Source organism: Diceros bicornis, chromosome 5 (assembly GCF_020826845.1).
Source record: "Diceros bicornis minor isolate mBicDic1 chromosome 5, mDicBic1.mat.cur, whole genome shotgun sequence".
Lineage (NCBI taxonomy): Eukaryota > Metazoa > Chordata > Mammalia > Perissodactyla > Rhinocerotidae > Diceros > Diceros bicornis.
Window position 1 is genome coordinate 70,443,456 of NC_080744.1, and position 18,000 is coordinate 70,461,455.

At 52.3% G+C, this 18,000-nt stretch overlaps 1 protein-coding gene across 1 annotated transcript; it reads left to right on the plus strand.

Annotated features, from left to right (window-relative positions):
• Positions 1-503: 503 nt before the first annotated feature.
• CHRNB4 (cholinergic receptor nicotinic beta 4 subunit) lies at positions 504-18,000 on the plus strand. The gene is made up of 6 exons (XM_058542164.1): positions 504-609; positions 5,036-5,184; positions 11,772-11,816; positions 11,918-12,027; positions 12,789-13,779; positions 17,054-18,000. The coding sequence occupies exons 1-6, from the start codon at positions 555-557 to the stop codon at positions 17,192-17,194; spliced, it is 1,491 nt and encodes a 496-aa protein (XP_058398147.1). The 5' UTR covers positions 504-554; the 3' UTR covers positions 17,195-18,000.

Below are 18,000 nucleotides of genomic sequence, written 5' to 3' on the forward strand. Positions count from 1 at the left end.
CTCGCTTACTCCCTACTCTGCAATGTTCCTGTCTTTCCGCAAACCCCATGGGTACGGACTTGAGATCATTTCCCGAAAGATCTCCCGAGTCCTGAGTTCAGACAGCAGGCAAGGCCCAGGGACCTCCCCGCCGGAGTACAACCACTTTCCCGAACAGTGGAGGGACCCAGCGCAAGCGTCTGCCTCAGTCTCCCCAGCTGTACAAAGGGTGCGCGCGCTGTCCTGTCGTCTCCCCTTCGAGGAAGGTTGGGAGCCCCCAGTAGGTTGGGAAGTACCAAGATCAGCCACCGGGCGAAGACCCTCGGTAGAGCCAGCCCCGCCCCTAGCGAGCCGGCCCCGCCCCATCCCCGAGTCGGCGGAGCTCACAGGAGCTGCCCGGGCGGGGCTCGGCAGGGCTCTCCGCGGGGTCCTAGCGCCCGCCGCCACCACGCCTTCAGACCTCCGAGGCCGGCACCAGCGCTCACTTGCCTGCTCACAGCTCTCCGGTCCTGCTCACAGCCCCGGTGGTCCGACAGCTGAGCTCGCCGCGGCTGCCGCCCCAGCCCCCGGCCGCTATGAGGAGCGCGCACCCTCTGGTCCTTTTCTCCCTGGTTGCCCTTTGCGGGCGCGGTGAGTTGTTTTCGGGGAAGGAGGGAGGGGCGCCTGGGTCGAGCAGAGCCCGGCTGGACTTGCCACAGGTGGGAAGGGAGGGAGGGTGCCCTGCGCCCGGGGGAGTGGCCCAAGGTTGTCCCGGCCGGATGGGGGCGTGGGCGGGGCTGAGCCCACTCGCCGAGGCAGCGGGGGCCGGCCAAGGTGAGTGGGTCTGCGAGGTTTGGGGTGGGGACCTTCTTTCTGCGCGGCTGCCAGGGCCACGCTCTGGAGCGAGTGCCTTTGGGCTGGGCAGCGGGGCTGGGTGGCACCGGCTCTGCAGGTAGCTCCGCTCAGCCCTGGCGCTACGGGAGGCTGCGGGGCGCCGACGGTCCCGACAGGTTCCTGCCTGCGAGGTGTAGACACCAGGGAGCAGACCCGCTGCTCAGCCTTGGAGAGAGGGCTCCACACCACTAACTGTAGAGAGAGGGAAACTTAGCCTGGGGCTGCGCTACCCAAATCGCCAGCCCTGGAATGTTTTGCAGTTTGGGGGCGGAGCTCCTGGGAAACACACTTTTATGGCACCACTGCCTCTGGTCATCCACTCCTAGGGGTTGGCCAGCTTGGAGAGCCAGCTTGGCTGAGGGTTGGTCTGGTGAAGTGGAGCCTCCCACCCAGGAACCTGCAGACTCTGACACCTGGAAGGGAAATCCAATCAGCCTTTCCCAGACAGAGTCCAAATGTGAGGATTGCCTTCTCTGGGCCTCAGATTCCCCACTTGAGTTCCAAGGACTCTAGCTTCTACCCTCTGGCCCAAGCTTGTCCTCTGAGCCCTAGTCAGCCTAGAGGACCAGGACTACATCTTCTGTGGACAGAGACACCACAGCAGGTGCTGGAAGTAGGAGTGGGGGGACATATAAGGTTCCTATAGGGAAGTGGAGCTCTCACCAAAGATGGGGTCTGCACTCAATGTGTGTGTCCTGGTTCTGTCACCACTTGCTGGGTGACCCCGTGCAATTCCCCCCCCCAGGGGCCTCAGTTTACCCATCTGTTCTATGGGGATGATATGCCCTACATATATACTTGGGACTCAGATGTGTGAGTCAGTTGCAACGTTTCTTAAGCATGTTCCTGGGGCCACCTGCGACAGAACCACCCAGTTCAGATTCCTGGGCCCCATCCTAGGCTCACGGGATCAGAATCTCTGGAAATGGAGCCTGAGAATCTGCATTTGTACAAGCATCCAGGTGATTCTTATACATAATTGGAGAAGCTACTGATAATATATTGTGAGCTCTTTGTAAAAGGTAAAAACCTCGACTTTTTTTTTTTAATCCACAGCAGCCTTTTAATAAATACAAATCTCTTGTTCCCTTCCTCCATTAAGGACACACACCCCCAACTGAAAGTCACTCTGCCTTTCAGATGCCCACTTGCCAAGAAGATTTCATCAACCTTTACTCTCTGCAGTTTGTATTCCAAAACAATACGTATTATCTTTCCATTTTTCCAATATAGATTTTAAGATCAGCTATGCTTTTTCAAACTGTACACACACTCACACAGTTTAGAATTCCAGCCGTGGCTTCCCCTCAGACTACAATCCTTTTCTGCTGGGGAGCAGTTTTTCCAGAGAAGGCCTACGAAGGCAAGGCCCTGGACAGAGGCAGGTCCGGCCCACTCCTCATCAGATTCATTGAGTCATGACTGACCCCTAGTGGTGGCCTCTCTGTTAAGTGTGTCAGCCCCAGGTCTGGGATGTGACCCCCAACCGTGTCCCAGAAGCTTCCACTCATTCTGGACCACCCCTTTCATCTGGGAGTGAGAGGCCTGTCTCTTGTCTTTTGAACCTGGCAGGCCTCACAGGCATAAAGCAGCAGACTGGAAAGCCTAAACATGTGTTGTTCTAGGCTTTTTTCCCTCCTTTTTTGGGGGGCGGGAGTGCATTCCAGCGCCAGCAGCTCTGGTGGTCATTCCCACTCCAGCCCACACACTCACACATACAAGTACAAACGCAGGCGCAGGCATGAGCACCCCCTTGACTCTGGACACCAGTATGGCCTCTGCAGGGCCTGCCTCCTTAAGGGAAGTTAACAAGGGCAGGAAAGAAGGCATGGGCTGAGGGGAGGGCCTCTATCTGAAAGAAGCTCCCAGACCTGGCTCTGCCACTGACTTGCTAGGGCTCCTTGAGTAAGTTCCTTCCCTGAGAGGGTTGGACTAAGGGTTTCAGAACCTCTAACTCTGGAGCCCATAGCTGGTCCTCAAGATGGGCTAGGGTCCCTTGGGGCCAGCTGAATGCCAGAGAGACAGGACAGGCCCAAAGGAGAGCAATGTGAGTGTCCAGGTGGGCTCAGAGCCAGAACACAAGCCCACACAACCTGCAGAGCAGCCCTGGCCTCTCAGGAACCCAGCTGGACCAGCCTCCTGGGCTGCAGAGATGTGGGATCCAGCCTCCCCCAGCACTGCAGGGCTGGGGGCCAGGAGCTGCAGATTCCGACCCCAGAGCTGCCCCAGACATGCCAGATGGGCTTGGGCAATCACACCCCCCTTTATGAAATGACGAGTCAGCCCAAATATCTATACTAAAGAGGGGCTGTGGGAGGGACCCAGCTACAGCCTGGGGCTACAGACTGGCTTCCGGGGTACTCCAGCAGCTGGCCTCTGGGAGGAGGTCCAGGGGATGAGATGCAGGGCTCAGAATGTAGGCCAGGCATCCAGAGGACCCACTCTGGACAGCCCGGGGCAGTCTGGGGGAGGGACAGCAGGCAGCAGGTGCCCTGGGAGCATCTTTCACAAGGCACTAAATATTACATCTGCTCCAGATAGGCAGCGAGTTGGAAAGTGCATGGAGCAGGCAGGGTGGTGACTGCTCCTCGTGGCCTTGTGTCCAGCCCAGCACCCACCCAGGAATTTACCTCAGACTTGCTTACTTGGGGCAATTCCTGCTCCCAGCCCTCTGGCCCACCCAGAGGGGAGGGTTTAGTAAGACACGGTGAACTGGCCCTTCAGGGGAGGATGTAATCCGAGTCCTGGGCCTGGTGAGCCTTCAGCCCCACCCCCAGCTCCTCAGCCTCCCTATTCCCTTATTCTTCTCTCACACCATTTCCTCTGCATACCCTCAGCCCTTTCCCTGCTGCTGGGCTCTCCAGCTCAGGTATCCTTGACCTTCCTCTGAGTCTCCCTCTTCCCGAGGTGCCCCCCCACACCCACACCTGACACATTCTCCCTGAAGACACCAGAGTAAACAAGATCGAGTCCCTGAACCTCACCTTCACTCCCAGACATGTGAAGGAGATGGGGCAAAGACCCAAGTACCACTTGGCAAGAGATGTGGGGTGTGAAGAGGGGCAGATCTGGGGCTGTGGGAGCTCAGGGGACTCACGGCGAGGTCAGGATCCCTGCAGGATGCTGCGTTGCTGGGTCTTGAATATGACTCTGAGCCCAGACCTCTCCTTTAAGCTCCAGACCAGGAGCCAATTGCCGGCTGGACTCCACCATTTGGCGTCTCAAAGGCACCTTGCACTCTGTAGGTCCAAGCCTGAACCCAGGGAATCCCCCCTAGCCCATCCTGTTCTCTTAGTGAAAGCACCACCATTCCCCCAGCTCTGCACACAAAACCCACGTTTGAGTGACCTCTCCCCCACTACAATGGAAGCTCTCCGAGGCCGGAGCCATTTCTGGTTTCTTGCACAAGACAGACACACAGATGTTTGATGGCCAGTGGCCTGGGGGCAGTCCTGACAGGAGAAAGAGTGTGCTCAAAGACTTACGAGTGAGACAGTGAAGGCTACGTGAGGAAAGGAAAACAGCAGGGTATGGGCAGAACGTGAGTGTCTGGGCATAGAGGTGGAGAGGCGAGGAAAGATCGGGTCAAGGAAGATAAGCTGGTGCGGGGGCAAAGGGATCTGGATCTGGGTTTGAACTCTGCCTACAGCTCTGAGAGGCTGCGGGCAGGGAAGGGCTCTGGTGCAGTTTGCTGTAGGAAGACCACTCTGGAACTGCATGGTACATGATGGCAGGGGCAGAGTTGGGGTGGGGAGACCAGCAAGGAGGCTACTGGATGAGCCCAGGGCAGGGTGGTGAGCCAGAACCAGGGCTGGAGGGGTGGAGGTGGGGGGATAGACTGAGAGACTTGGAAAATAGAATAGACAGAGCTGGGTAGCCACTTGGCTGAACCAAGAGAGGGGTCAGGAATAGACTCCCAGGTTCTGGACTAGGTGTCTAGAGCATGGGGTGCCATTCATTGCTAGAGGGGACAGGAGGATGAAGATATAGGGCGTGGGAGGAGAGAGCTGAGCTCTGTCCTGGATATATTTAATTTGAAGTCCCCAAGGAGTGGCAGGCCTGCCAGCACCTTAGCTGCTTGAGCTGGCCCTGAGGCCACCTGTGCTCCCTGGCCCTCGCAGCTCTCCCCTTCATGGCGATCAGCTGCAGAGGGCCCAGCAGATCTGACTATGTGTTTTCCCAGGGGTCTGCCGTGTGGCCAATGCCGAGGAGAAGCTCATGGATGACCTTCTGAACAAAACCCGCTACAACAACCTGATCCGCCCAGCCACCAGCTCCTCCCAGCTCATCTCTATCCAGCTGCAGCTCTCCCTAGCCCAGCTCATCAGCGTGGTAGGTGCAGGGTCAGCTGTGCTTCAGAGCTCAGGAGCAGAGGCATGGTGGGTCTTCGGGGCCCCGGCCAGGTCTTGGGAAAAGGAGTGGCCATTCATTGTGCAGGGCTGGGAGTGACTTGGGTTTTACTTCTGGCATTGCCCAGATTTCTGGACAAGGTCCCAGATTATTTATCTGATCTTTTTCCATATCCAGACATTAAGGAATTTGCCTAAACTCTGAGGGCCCTGACCCTGCCTCTACGTTATGATTCTTTCATTCCAAAAATGCTGTCTGTGCCTTTGTACATACCTTTCTCTTTGCTTGGGATGTCCTGCCCACTTTGTGCACACTAGTTCTAAAGTTTGGAGCGACCTGCAAATCCGTGATCTCAACATCAATTAAAATGCTTTGGCTTCAAGTAACAGGACATCTAACTACGAGTGGCTAAAACAATAAGGACATCTGTTATATCACATAGCAAGGGAGCAGGCCAGTAGCTTCAGCGTTGGTCAGTGCAGTAATTCGGGATTCTAGGTTGTTGTCAGTGATGTCAGGAATCTGCGATTCTCTTGTTTTCCCCCCATGATCATAAGGTGGCGGCCACAGCTCCAAACATAAAATCCTCACACGACAATGTCTGTGGCAGGAAATGGCAAGTCCTTTCTTGAGTCCCTTTTCGAGCATGAGGAAGACTTTCCAGAGACCTGCCCTCTAGGCAACTCCTATACTCGGTGGCCAGGGCTACAGCTCATACCTAAGCCTTAACTAACACTGGTTGGAGGAATGGAATTACCATGATTGGCTTAGACTTATCAATACATGGCAAAAGGCTAGAGAAGGGCCCATGAAGTTCATGAGTATCCAGTATCTAACCAAGTCATGGTTTTGTTAACAAAGAAGTGAGAGGGAATGACCATTGGGTAGGCAGCCAGTGAGCCTGCCATAGACAGGTGGGCCTCCAACATGGCCATAAGCTTCTCCTCCTTGTCCTCACAGCCCTACCCTATTATCTCCACCAGTCTGCTCAAGAGATGACCTCACATACCCCCTACTTGTTGGGGGAGATAGGAACTAGGTTAGGGGAACTGATGGGTTCAGAGGCCCAGGTGTAGGGGCAGAACTAGAGGCAGCTGCTATACCAGTCTAACCAAGTGGGTGAGCGTCGGGACCACCGAGGGCAGCAGCTGCAGGTATGGAAAGGAGGAATGGATTACAGAGCTCATATGTAGGGTTGTTAGGTCTTGATGTGTGGATGTGGGGCAGGAGTAGGGGGTGCTGAGGAAGCCTGAGCTGCCAGAGTTCCCCTTCTCCCCTCTGCTGTCTCTGAGTTGGAGGTGTCTGAGGGAACCATGGCCCATTGTTAACCTTCCTGTGTGGTCCTTCCCACGTTACCCCACCCACAGGGCTGGAACCCTGCCCCTGGAAGCAGCTCTGAGGGGAGCGTGCCCATGAGGAGTGTGTAGGGTGCTGTGTCCAGCTATGGGGAAAGAGATAATCAAGGTGGCCGAACATCCTCTGGTCAGGTGGCTGCCTTCTTACCCCCTGCCTCTCTCCCTACCACAGTTGGCTGCCACAAACCCAGCCCCTCCGACCTATGGCCCTCAAGAAGGCTTTGGCCAAATTAATGGCTGGCTCCCTCCCCTGGGCGGAAGCACAGCCGAAGAATGGGGGAAGGATGAAGAACTTTGTGCTCCCTGTCCCTCTCCCCTCTGCAAGCCAACTGGAAAGAATAAGGACTTCTGGCCAGGCCTTGGCCAGACTAGTTTCTGAGTGTTATTGTCCAGCCAAAGGCTTTTTGCTTAATGGGGTGAGCCCAGCTGCTACCCTGCAGCTGCCGCCCTGGTGAACATGCAGGTGGCTCTGGCCATGCTTCCAGGCTCAGGCTGCCCCTACCAGATCTGCTGTGTGGGTCTTGTGAGGTAATAGAAGTTACCAGAAGGAGGAGGGGCACACCCTCCTGCCCCCACCCCTGTGACTACCACTGTGAGCTGTCATAATCCTGAAAGCTGTGCACAGAACAACTGTTAGGTTTTCAGGGTCTTTTTTGTTTCTATACGTGGGAGGATAGTGGGTTATGGACATGACCAGTTTAAAGATGGAAGTTTCTAGGGAGCAGGCAAGGAGTTTGTGCTGGATAAAGCAAACAGGCCTTCAGGGGCCGGCCCGGTGGCGCAAGCGGTTAAGTGTGCGTGCTCCGCTGCGGTGGTCCGGGGTTCACTGGTTTGGATCCCGGGCGCGCACAGACGCACTGCTTGTCAATTCATGCTGTGGCGGCGTCCCATATAAAGTGGAGGAAGATGGGCATGGATGTCAGCCCAGGGCCAGTCTTCCTTAGCAAAAAAAGAGGAGGATTGGCAGATGTTAGCTCAGGGCCGATCTTCCTTGCACACACACAAAAAAAAGCAAACAGGCCTTCAGAAGCGGCTCTTTGGGAAGGCCAGGGTCTTGAACCAATGTCCTCAGGCATGTTCAGCAGCTGCTGGGGGGAGTGAGGGGAGTGAGGGACAGGACTAAGGCACAGGGAACTTTCTGGGTGATAGAAATGTCCTGTAGCTGGAAAGGAGGTGGGTTACATGGTAAAGCATTTGTTAAAACTGACCAAACTGTATGCTTAAGATCTATGCATTTTACTGTATATAAATTATACCTCAACTCAAAACATTTTTTTAAAGACAGATGAATGTTTTCAACTTTCAGTAATGGCAGAGTAGCTTGTTGCAGATTAACTTTTCCATAAGAACAATTAGAAAAGCCGGTCACAAATGCCCTCCTTCTCCAAAAAAGAAAAAATCTGTTTGATGGTCTTGGAGAGCTCAGCCAGGACTTGAGGGACCAGGTTCCAGGAGGTGACCTCGACAGTCTGTGGTGCTTTCCCCCACATTTGATGATTGGTAAACAGTAGAGGGCCAAGGAGCTAAGGAGCTGAGCACAAAGTGGTGGCTAAGAGGTTGGGAAGCCAAACTGAACACTCGGCACTCACATATTGGAGGGTTGGGTAACACATATGGAGTTTGAGCCCCACTAGGGAGACGGGGCCTTGGTGGAGACCTTGGAAGGACCACCCCTAAGAGTAAAAATGAATCAAAAATAGACCAGCCCTCACATGAAGTAAAACCTGCTTTGAACCAGCTCAGTCATAGACTACATCAGGGTGATCTATTCCTACTCTGTCTGCCATAAAGCCCAAGTCAGTACTCCATGGAGGCAGGTAAAGTCAGATAAAAGTTTGCTAGGCGTGCAATAAAACAAGACAAAATAAGAAAAGACAAAGAGAAAAAAGAAGACAGTGGAAACAGACACAGATGATTCAGATATTGGGGTCATCAGACATAGACTTTACAATAACTGCCAATAAGATAGTATGTTTTATGTTATGTGTATTTTACCACCATTAAAAATAAACAAATTTCTTAAAAGGAAAATAATAACCATTAATATGTTCAAGAAAATTATAATGATGGAGAATTACAAATTCATTGGTGGTTTAACAACAGACTGGTCATAGCAGAAGAGAAGGTTAATGAACTGGAAGAAAGGTCAATAGAAAATATCTAGACAGGGGCCGGCCCCATGGCATAGCAGTTAAGTGCACGCGCTCCACTGCTGGCGGCCCGGGTTCAGATCCTGGACACGCACCCGGGCGTGCACCGATGCACCGCTTGTCAGGCCATGCTGTGGTGGTGTCCCACATAAAGTGGAGGAAGATTGGCACGGATGTTAGCTCAGGGCCAGTCTTCCTCAGCAAAAAAAAAAAAAAAGAAGAAAGAAAAAAAAGAGGAGGATTGGCATGGATGTTAGCTCAGGGCTGATCTTCCTCAAAAAAAAAAAGAAATATCTAGACAAATGATAGGGAGAAAAAAGGATGGAAAATACAGAAAAGAAGATAATATGGTGCATGATAAAAAGGTCAGATCTAAAATATATATTTGGAGTTGCATAAGGAGTGGAAATGAAGAATAAGACAGAAGCAATATTGGAAGTGATACTGGCTGAGAATTTCCAAAACTGACTAAAGACAGGAAGCTACAGATTCAAGAGGCTCCATGAAGCCCATGAGGGATAAATGCAAAGAAAATCATCCCAGGCACATCATACTCAAACTCCTGACAACCAAAGACAAAGACAATCTTAAAAGCAGTTAAGGGGCGGGGGGGGGGGGGCTGGGGGAGGGAGGGTGGCACAGGAGGAGGGAGACAGCAGCAACAATAAAGCTAACCGCTGAAAATGGAAGCCAGAAAATCAAATGACATTTTAAAAGGCTCTAAGAAAAAAACTGCAAAACTAGAAGCAGACACCCAGTGAAAATATACTTTAAAAAGGAAGGTTAAATAAAGATGTTTTCACACCAAAAAATAGAGAATTTAACACAAGAAGACCCAATACTAAAGGAAATATTAAAGGATGTTCTTTAACCATAATGAACATCATCCCAGATGGAAACACAGAAATGTAGGAAAGAATGAAGCACAACAGAAAGGGTAAATATATTGGTGAATCTGCATTGGTATTGGCAGTATAAAACAATAAAAATATCTTGCAGGGTTTTAATTATATGTAGAATTAAATACATGACAACAATAGCCCAAAAGTCAGGAGGGGGTAGATGGAGTTGAAATGTTCTGAAGTTCTTGCCTTGTTCTGGAAGTGGTAAAAGTACTAATTTATGTTAGATTCTAAAAAGTCAAGTGTATGCATATTGTAGTCTCCATATCTACCCTCCAGTCTCCAGGGTAACTACTAAAAGAAGAGTCACATTAATATGGGGAGAAATGGAATAATAAAATGATTAATCCAAAACAAGGCAAGAAAAGGGAATAAACAGAAAACAGATGGTAGGTTTAAACCCAAATATATCAGTAGCTCCATTGAATGTAAATGGCCTAAATACTCTAATTAAAACAAGACAATTGGCATGCATCCTTCTCTCTCCTCTTCCCACCTACCACTCAACAGCCTGGAATGTGGATGTAATGGCTGGAGCTTCAGCAGTCATCTTGGACTATACAGATGACGGCCACACTGTAGGTGTGGTAGACAAGAAAGCTGGAAGGAACCTGGATCCCTAAGGACTCTGTGGAGCAGAACCACTATACATGTCCAAACTATTACATGAGACAGAAATAAACTTATACTTTATTTAAGCCAGTGTTACTTTGGCTCTCTCTTACTGGCAGCTGACCCTTATCCTACTGATATGCTTACCTAGTTGAGGGTTCAGGAAAGTTTTCTCGAGGAAGTGATGCCCAAGCTGAAATCAGGATGCTGGAATTTATCTTGGTGAAGAGGAGGGAGGCAAAAATGGTACAGACTGAGAGCACAAGACACATTCAGAGAACTAAAGAAGGCCAGTGGGCTGGAACACAGAAGAAAGGGAGATGGGGAGGTGAAATAAGGCTGGGAAAGTTGGCGAGAACTTGAGGACCCAGTGAAGGGGTTAGATTTTTATTCTGTATGTGAAGGAAGCCACAGAAGTGACCTAAGCAGGGATAAGATTGAGGGGGAAGTGGCAGGAACTTTGGAAAGTTTATTCTGACTGCACAGGAAGGACAGGTGTGTGTGTTTGGGGGTGTGTGCTGCAGAATGGACACAGATCAGCGAGAAGGTCCTATAGTGGTCCAGGCGAGAGACGGATTACGGGGGCCTGGGATATTGTGGTAGGATTCTTGTATTCTTCAGAAAATGTTTATCGTGTACCTGACATGTCCCAGATACCCTCCTAGATACTGTCTGCCGTCAAGGAACTTAGATTCTAGTAGGAGGCAGCAGAAAATACACAAATAAATAGACGGTATCTGGTGGTGATAAGAGCTATGAAGAAGAATAAAGCAGGTAAGAAGCAGAGAGAGGGAGGGGGTGCTATTTATCCAGGCAGGGCAGAGACCTGAAGAAAGTAAGGAAGTCAGCTGTGTGGATTTCCAGGAAGAGGGAACAGCATGTGCAAAGGCAGGAGCAAAGAGATAAGAGTAGCTGAAGTAGAATGAGCAAATGGGAGAGTGTTGAGATGGGAGGTTCTAGAGCTAATGGGGTGGGGGTTGGGAGGGGGGCAGGACTTTGGCTTTTACTTTGCATGAGATGGGGAGGGAGTGAAAGGTTTCAGCAGAATGACATAGTCTGAGGAGCTGAGATTTTAAAAGGATCCCCCTGGCTGCTCTGCAGAGAACAGACTAAGGGCAGGCCAGGACAGAGCAGAAAGACAAGTTAGGAGGCTACTGCAATGGTCCAGGTGACAGAAGATGGTGGCAGTGGAGATGGAGAGAAGCAGACAAATTTGAGACGCATGTAGAAGATACAATCTACAGGACTTACTGATGGATCAGGGAGCGAGGTGTCAGAGACAACTCCCAGGTTTCTGGCTGTGGAATTGTATGGCTGGGGGTGCCAGTCACTGAGAAGGCAACGCCAATGAAGGACCAGGTGTGGGTGAAGATCATGTGCTTTGTCTCAGATGTGCTGGGTATGAAATACTTTTGAGCCATCCAGGAGATGTTGGGTTGGCAGTTAGTCACATGGTGCCTGGAGCTTAGAGCCTCTTGCGTGATAAAGTGGGGCCTATGCGTGAGGGCTCCTCCTACTCGATGAACTGATAGCCCCGTTTCCCTCCCCAGAATGAGCGAGAACAGATCATGACCACTAACGTATGGCTGAAACAGGTAAGTGCCCTGCAGGGTCCCCAGCCCTGGAGGCGTTTCCTCCGGGCTGCCCCTTGGTGGCAACAGACCTACAAGTGATGAGGCCTTGCCTGTCTGCTCAGGAATGGACTGACTATCGCCTGGCCTGGAACAGCTCCCGCTATGAAGGCGTGAACATCCTAAGGATCCCCGCAAAGCGGGTCTGGCTGCCTGACATCGTGCTTTACAACAAGTGAGTGGCAGATTTGGCCAAGGTGGTGAGGGCCGGGCCAGGCAGTGAGCCCAGCCCCTGGGGGGTCCTCCAGGCTTGAGTCCAGCCATGGGCCCCATCTGTGCCTCACCCAGACTTCCATGCCATGAGGCTGGAAGAGGGGAGCCAGCGGCCTCAGTTACAGATGGGGAATCAGAGGCCCAGAGAGGGGGAGGGGCTTCTTGCCTCACTCAGGCACAGCTGGGACCAAGGCCAGCATCCTGCTGCCTAGTCCATATTCTCTTTTTCACCCTCAGTTGCTTTGTCAGGGTTGGGTGTTGGTAGCACTGACTCATGCATAAATATCTTAGGCAGGTAGAGGGAGCTAAAGAGACTCTTCCTGCGTCGTAGTTACACTGGCAGAAGCACAAAATGATCATGAGTATGTGGTCTACAGATAACAGACCTGAGTTCAAATCTCAGCTATACTGCTTACTAGTTTTCTGACCTTGAAGAAGTCACTTAACTTCTCTGAGCCTTGGTTTTCCCATCTGTAAAATGAGGATAATAATAAAACCCGTGAGGCTTAAATGAGCTAATGCACATGAAGCCTTCAGGCTTCATGGCAGGGCTCTCTCCGCAGTTGCCAAGTCAAGCAGGCCTCTTCAGTGAGGCCACAGGGGGTTGGAAGGGTGACAAGTGAGAAGCGGTCCTGAAGGGCTTTTTGGCGAGTTCTGAGAACAGGCTAGGCCTTGTCTATGGATTTCATGATGTTCTCCCCCATGCCCTGCCCCCGACCCCAGCGCGGACGGGACCTACGAGGTGTCTCTCTACACCAATGTGGTGGTGCGCTCCAATGGCAGCATCCTGTGGCTGCCCCCTGCCATCTACAAGAGCGCCTGCAAGATTGAGGTGAAGCACTTCCCCTTCGACCAGCAGAACTGCACCCTCAAGTTTCGCTCCTGGACCTATGACCACACGGAGATCGACATGGTCCTCAAGTTGCCCATGGCCACCATGGATGACTTTACCCCCAGTGGTGAATGGGACATAGTGGCCCTCCCAGGACGAAGGACGGTGAACCCGCAGGACCCCAGCTATGTGGACGTGACTTACGACTTCATCATCAAGCGCAAGCCGCTCTTCTACACCATCAACCTCATCATCCCCTGTGTGCTCATCACCTCGCTGGCCATCCTCGTCTTCTACCTGCCGTCCGACTGTGGCGAGAAGATGACGCTGTGCATCTCTGTGCTGCTGGCGCTCACCGTCTTCTTGCTGCTCATCTCCAAGATCGTGCCGCCAACCTCCCTTGACGTGCCACTTATCGGCAAATACCTCATGTTCACCATGGTGCTGGTCACCTTCTCCATCGTCACCAGCGTCTGTGTGCTCAACGTGCACCACCGCTCACCAAGCACCCACACCATGGCGCCCTGGGTCAAGCACTGCTTCCTCCACAAGCTGCCCACCTTCCTCTTCATGAAGCGCCCTGACAGCAGCCCCTCCAGGGACCCCCAGCCCAGCCAGTCTTGCCTGACCAAGTCTGAGGCTGCTGCTGCCACCGCCGTGGCCACGGGCCCTGCCAGCTCCTCCAACCTCTACAGGAACTCCATGTACTTTGTGAATCCTGCCTCTGCAGCTCCCAAGTCTCCAGCCGGCTCCAACCCGGCGAGTATCCCCAGGGATTTCCGGCTGAGGTCTTCCGGGAGGTTCCAGCAGGATGTGCAGGAGGCTCTAGAGGGCGTCAGCTTCATCGCCCAGCACATGAAGAGTGACGATCAAGACCAGAGTGTAAGTTGCTAGCTCAGCCCCTGCCAGCTGGCCAATGGAAGAGGCTCAGATAATATTGCCAGTTTCCCATTTCCCATGGTTAATTCATATGAGATAAGGGCTCTCAAATTCCTTGTTTGAATAAGGAATCCAAAACTGAAATGAGTTTTATTATAGCTTCCTGCATCGGGGGAGAGGAAGGAAGGACCAGGGATCCTTTTTCGTTTGTTTTGGGTTCTCAAAAGCAGACCCTGAGATGAAGACCTGGGCAAAGGTAGTTTATTTGAGAAGTGATGCCAGGAAGCACAATGAGGAAGGAGGGAGAGTGAGACAGCTAAAGGAGGAGAGCCAATCTGGGTATTCATGAGCAGGATACTGCTGTGGGCGCTGGGGACCCTCTGAGGACACCTGAGAACAAGTCTCAGAATCATCCCCCGGGAGGGAGGTGGGAGTATTTACCCATCAGCTCCCATCCCCTGGAGTGGAAGGTAGCCCTGGGGCATTAACTCCCCCCGCACACCCTGGTTATGCCAGCAGCTGCGGAGCAAGCATCCTTGGTGCTGGAGAAAGGCCTGGGGCAGAGAAGAAAGGAGATGCAGGCGTCTGCAGTGGGAGGCTGTCAGTGGGCTGGAAAATGACTTCTGCAGCCTTTAGGGACACAGGTTGGCCAGGGCACTGAGGGCGTCTGTTCCCATCCCCTTCAAGCTTGCCAAGAAGCCATATAAACACTTATAGCTTTTAGGAGTATAGAAACATCAAGTAAAATAGCATTGCTCCCAGGGTAATAAACTATCAGGTAGGGTGACTATAATTACAGATTTTGAAAAAGAGGTTAATTTAACTTTCACAGGACAAAGCAATGAGTGCTAGAGTTTAGGTGTCTCAAATGACTCCTTTGAACAAACAACACTTCAAAAGACCATTTTATAATGACTAAACACAGAACATGATGGTAACGGTTAGAAATTTTCACACACAGTTCCATACCGGGCAGGAGAACAAGTTCCACAGTCTTGTGAATATTTTTATTTTAACACCTTATCAGATCAGACTCTTTGAGCAGCTTCTTAAGACAAACATGCAGCTGCATGTGAAAAAGAGGGCATCTCCCTGTTCTTACCTTTCTGCCATTCCTTTTCACCAGCCCCATCCTCAAGGGAAAGCACTGGGATTCCATTAGTTAGCACAGAGAGAAAAGAGCAGCCTGGAAAAGCTCCAGAATGACACTGGGAAAAAGAAAGAAAGATTTGCTAACAAATGGAATATAGGACGCGAGCTCTTCTACACCCTTGCTCCTCAGAGTGTGGTCCTTGGACCAGCAGCACGGGCATCGTCTGAAAGATGGTTAGAAATGCAGCATCTCAGGCTGCCCCAGACCTGCTGACTCAGAATCTGCATCTTCCCCAGATCCCCAAGGGATGCCTAGGCACATTCCAGTTTGAGAAGCACAGCTCTACAAGACTATCAGATTTCGCTTTCTAAAAAAAATTTATTTGATTGTGCTTTCTTTCGTTTAAAACCATCCAGTAGCTCAGCATCACCTAATTCATTGGCTCCCAAATGTTAACAGGCAGCCTGGGGCCCTGCAGAGCAGCCAGGTGGGCAACTTTTCAAACTACAGCCTCGGGGCCACCCATTCTGACTGAGGCAGGATCTCTGTGGGAGGTGTCCAGGAGCCTCCGTCTTTAACCAGATCTCTAGTGGTTTGTGCTCACATGCAGCTTGAGAAGCACTGGTCTCCTGCACGCCTGGCTGAGCTCTCTCCTCTAAAGGTCTCACCCCTCTGTTGGCACTCACAGGTCTCCTGCTGTTTCTAACTCAATTAATCAAAAGCCTCTTATGGGAAGCAGCCAGGCAGGATCCACCATTCTTATAATCGCCAGTGTTCATTGAGCTCGACACATCAGGTGCTCTGCCAGGACCTGACATACACTACTGCTAACCCTCCCAGGAACCCTGTGAAGCGGTGTTTACTCAAACCCCCATTTTACAATGGGGAAAGCGAGGCTTAGTGACTTGCCTAGGGTCACACAGCCGGCTCAGAGCAGAGCCAAGCTCCATACCCTGATCTTTCTGACGTCCTTTAACTTTCTTGCCCTGCACTGAGCACATGGTGGACTTACTGTCTTTCTCATGTCCAGCTGGAAAAAAGAGGCTTTCTTCCCTTCCCGAGAATGTCAGCCCCTAAGCCAGCCCAGGCTGTGCTTCTTATCTGCAGCACTTGCACCCTCCCTTGTGATTAACTGGTCACCATAAATAGCACAAAAATATAAAGAGGGGGAAAAGCACATACACACACCAAAAAAAAACGTCATTTGAAATTAGGGCTGTCAAAAGAAACCCAAGAAAGCTGAGGAGAGCTCGGCATGGAGAGCTGTGCAGGGCCTGCTGCGTCGTGGGGACAGGTGGCAATTGTGTTTGGCTGGGGCGGTGGGGGCTGGTTGACACAGGCTTATCCTGGAGGGTAGATGCACGCCATTGACGGGGCTCTGACAAACTGGGTCATTGACGTCAGCTGGCCCGTTGCTGCCCAAATTTCCAACTCCAGAGCCTCTGCCGAGTTCTGATCTGGCCACTCTCCACCAGGGAAAGTGCACAGAGGGTTCCAGATGGGCCAGGTGTGAAAGCAGGCTTGCAGGGAGGCCAGGATGCGGGGTCTCTCTCAGAGCATCACCCCCTGGCAAAGGAGATGGTACATCTGTGGTGGCTCCTCTGGAGGCCAGCCAGGTTTCTACCAACCCCACACCCAGCTCCGAGAAGACCCAAGAGAGAGACCCAGATGATGCAGCAGCAGGAGGCTGGCTCTTAATTACAGGAACTAGCAGACACTGCTGTTAATGGTATTGAGCAAATTAAACAGCAAGACTTCCAGTTGTCCTGCAGGCCCCAGCGCCCCACCCCCACTCAGCTAGGTGCGCCCCAAATCTTCCTTTGGGCATAGCCAGCTCAGGCAGGAGGCTTGGAGTGAGAATAACAGAAGGGGCCTCGTGATCCTCAAGCCTCATCCCCTTTATTTATAATCAGATTTGGTTTTCAAATCACAATGTGTGGTATTAATAACCATTCCTAACCTTTCTGTACAGCCTGTGTTCCCAGTGGCTCTGCGATCCCACGGGGGTCAGGTAGGGGTGGACTGAGGGGCACAGAGATGCCCAGCTGAGAGACCAGCCTCAGACTGAGAACTTGCCACTGTGGGGTCCCTGGCCAGAGAGTGAGGGCCCAACTCAGGGAAGGAGGGAAAGCAGGAAGGACCCAGCACTCAGCACCCATAACCAGCCCCTCTGTCTGCCTGCAGGTCGTTGAGGACTGGAAGTACGTGGCCATGGTGGTTGACCGGCTGTTCCTGTGGGTGTTCGTGGTTGTGTGTGTGCTCGGCACCGTGGGGCTCTTCCTACCTCCTCTCTTCCAGACGCAGACTCCCTCCGAGGGGCCCTAGGCTGCCCTAAGTGTCGGAGGGCCCCCAGGAGTATGGGGTGAGATGATGTGAGCGGCCGGGTGGGCAGTTTGCTGCTTCCTTCTGGGTCACGGCCGACAAGGCCCTAAATAAATATGAGACCATCGGCCATCAACCCCATCAAACAGCCATGGCTGTGGGAGGAGCGAGGATGGGGGGCCTGGACTGACTTCTCTGAAGGCCTTGGAGGACCCCCAGGAAACTCCAGCAGGAGGGGGCTTCGGACAGTTGAATTCTGGCCGGTTTTCCTTTCCTGCCCCAGGCACCGGGGATAAGGACAAGCATAACAGCAGCACCTACTATGTGCCCGGCATCTTGCCCGCATCCCGGCCTACCTCTCACCCCATCGCTCTCCACTCCCCTTGTCCACGAGGCTCCCTGGCCTTCTTTCAGTCCTTCACACACTCAGGATCCTTTCCAGCTCAGAGCCTTGGCATTTGCTGTACCTTCTACCCAAACGTTCTTCCCCAGGGCCTCCCAAGATCTTCCCACGGCTGCATCATTCAGGCTCCAGGCCTTCCTTTGTTCCAATGTCACCTCCCTGAGAGGGCTTCCCCAATCACCCATTCTAAAGTGTCCTCACCCATGGCCACGTTACCCCGACACCTTCCTCAAGTGCTCCTCGGTGCCTGAAGTTCTTATTTGGTGGCGTGTTTATGGTCTACATCTCACCCACTAGAGTGTGAGCTCCGAGAGAGCAGGGACATGGTCCTTCGTGTTCGCTGCAGTATCCCCAGGGCCTAGGACAGAGCTTGGCACACAGTAAGTGCTCAATAAATGTTTGCTGA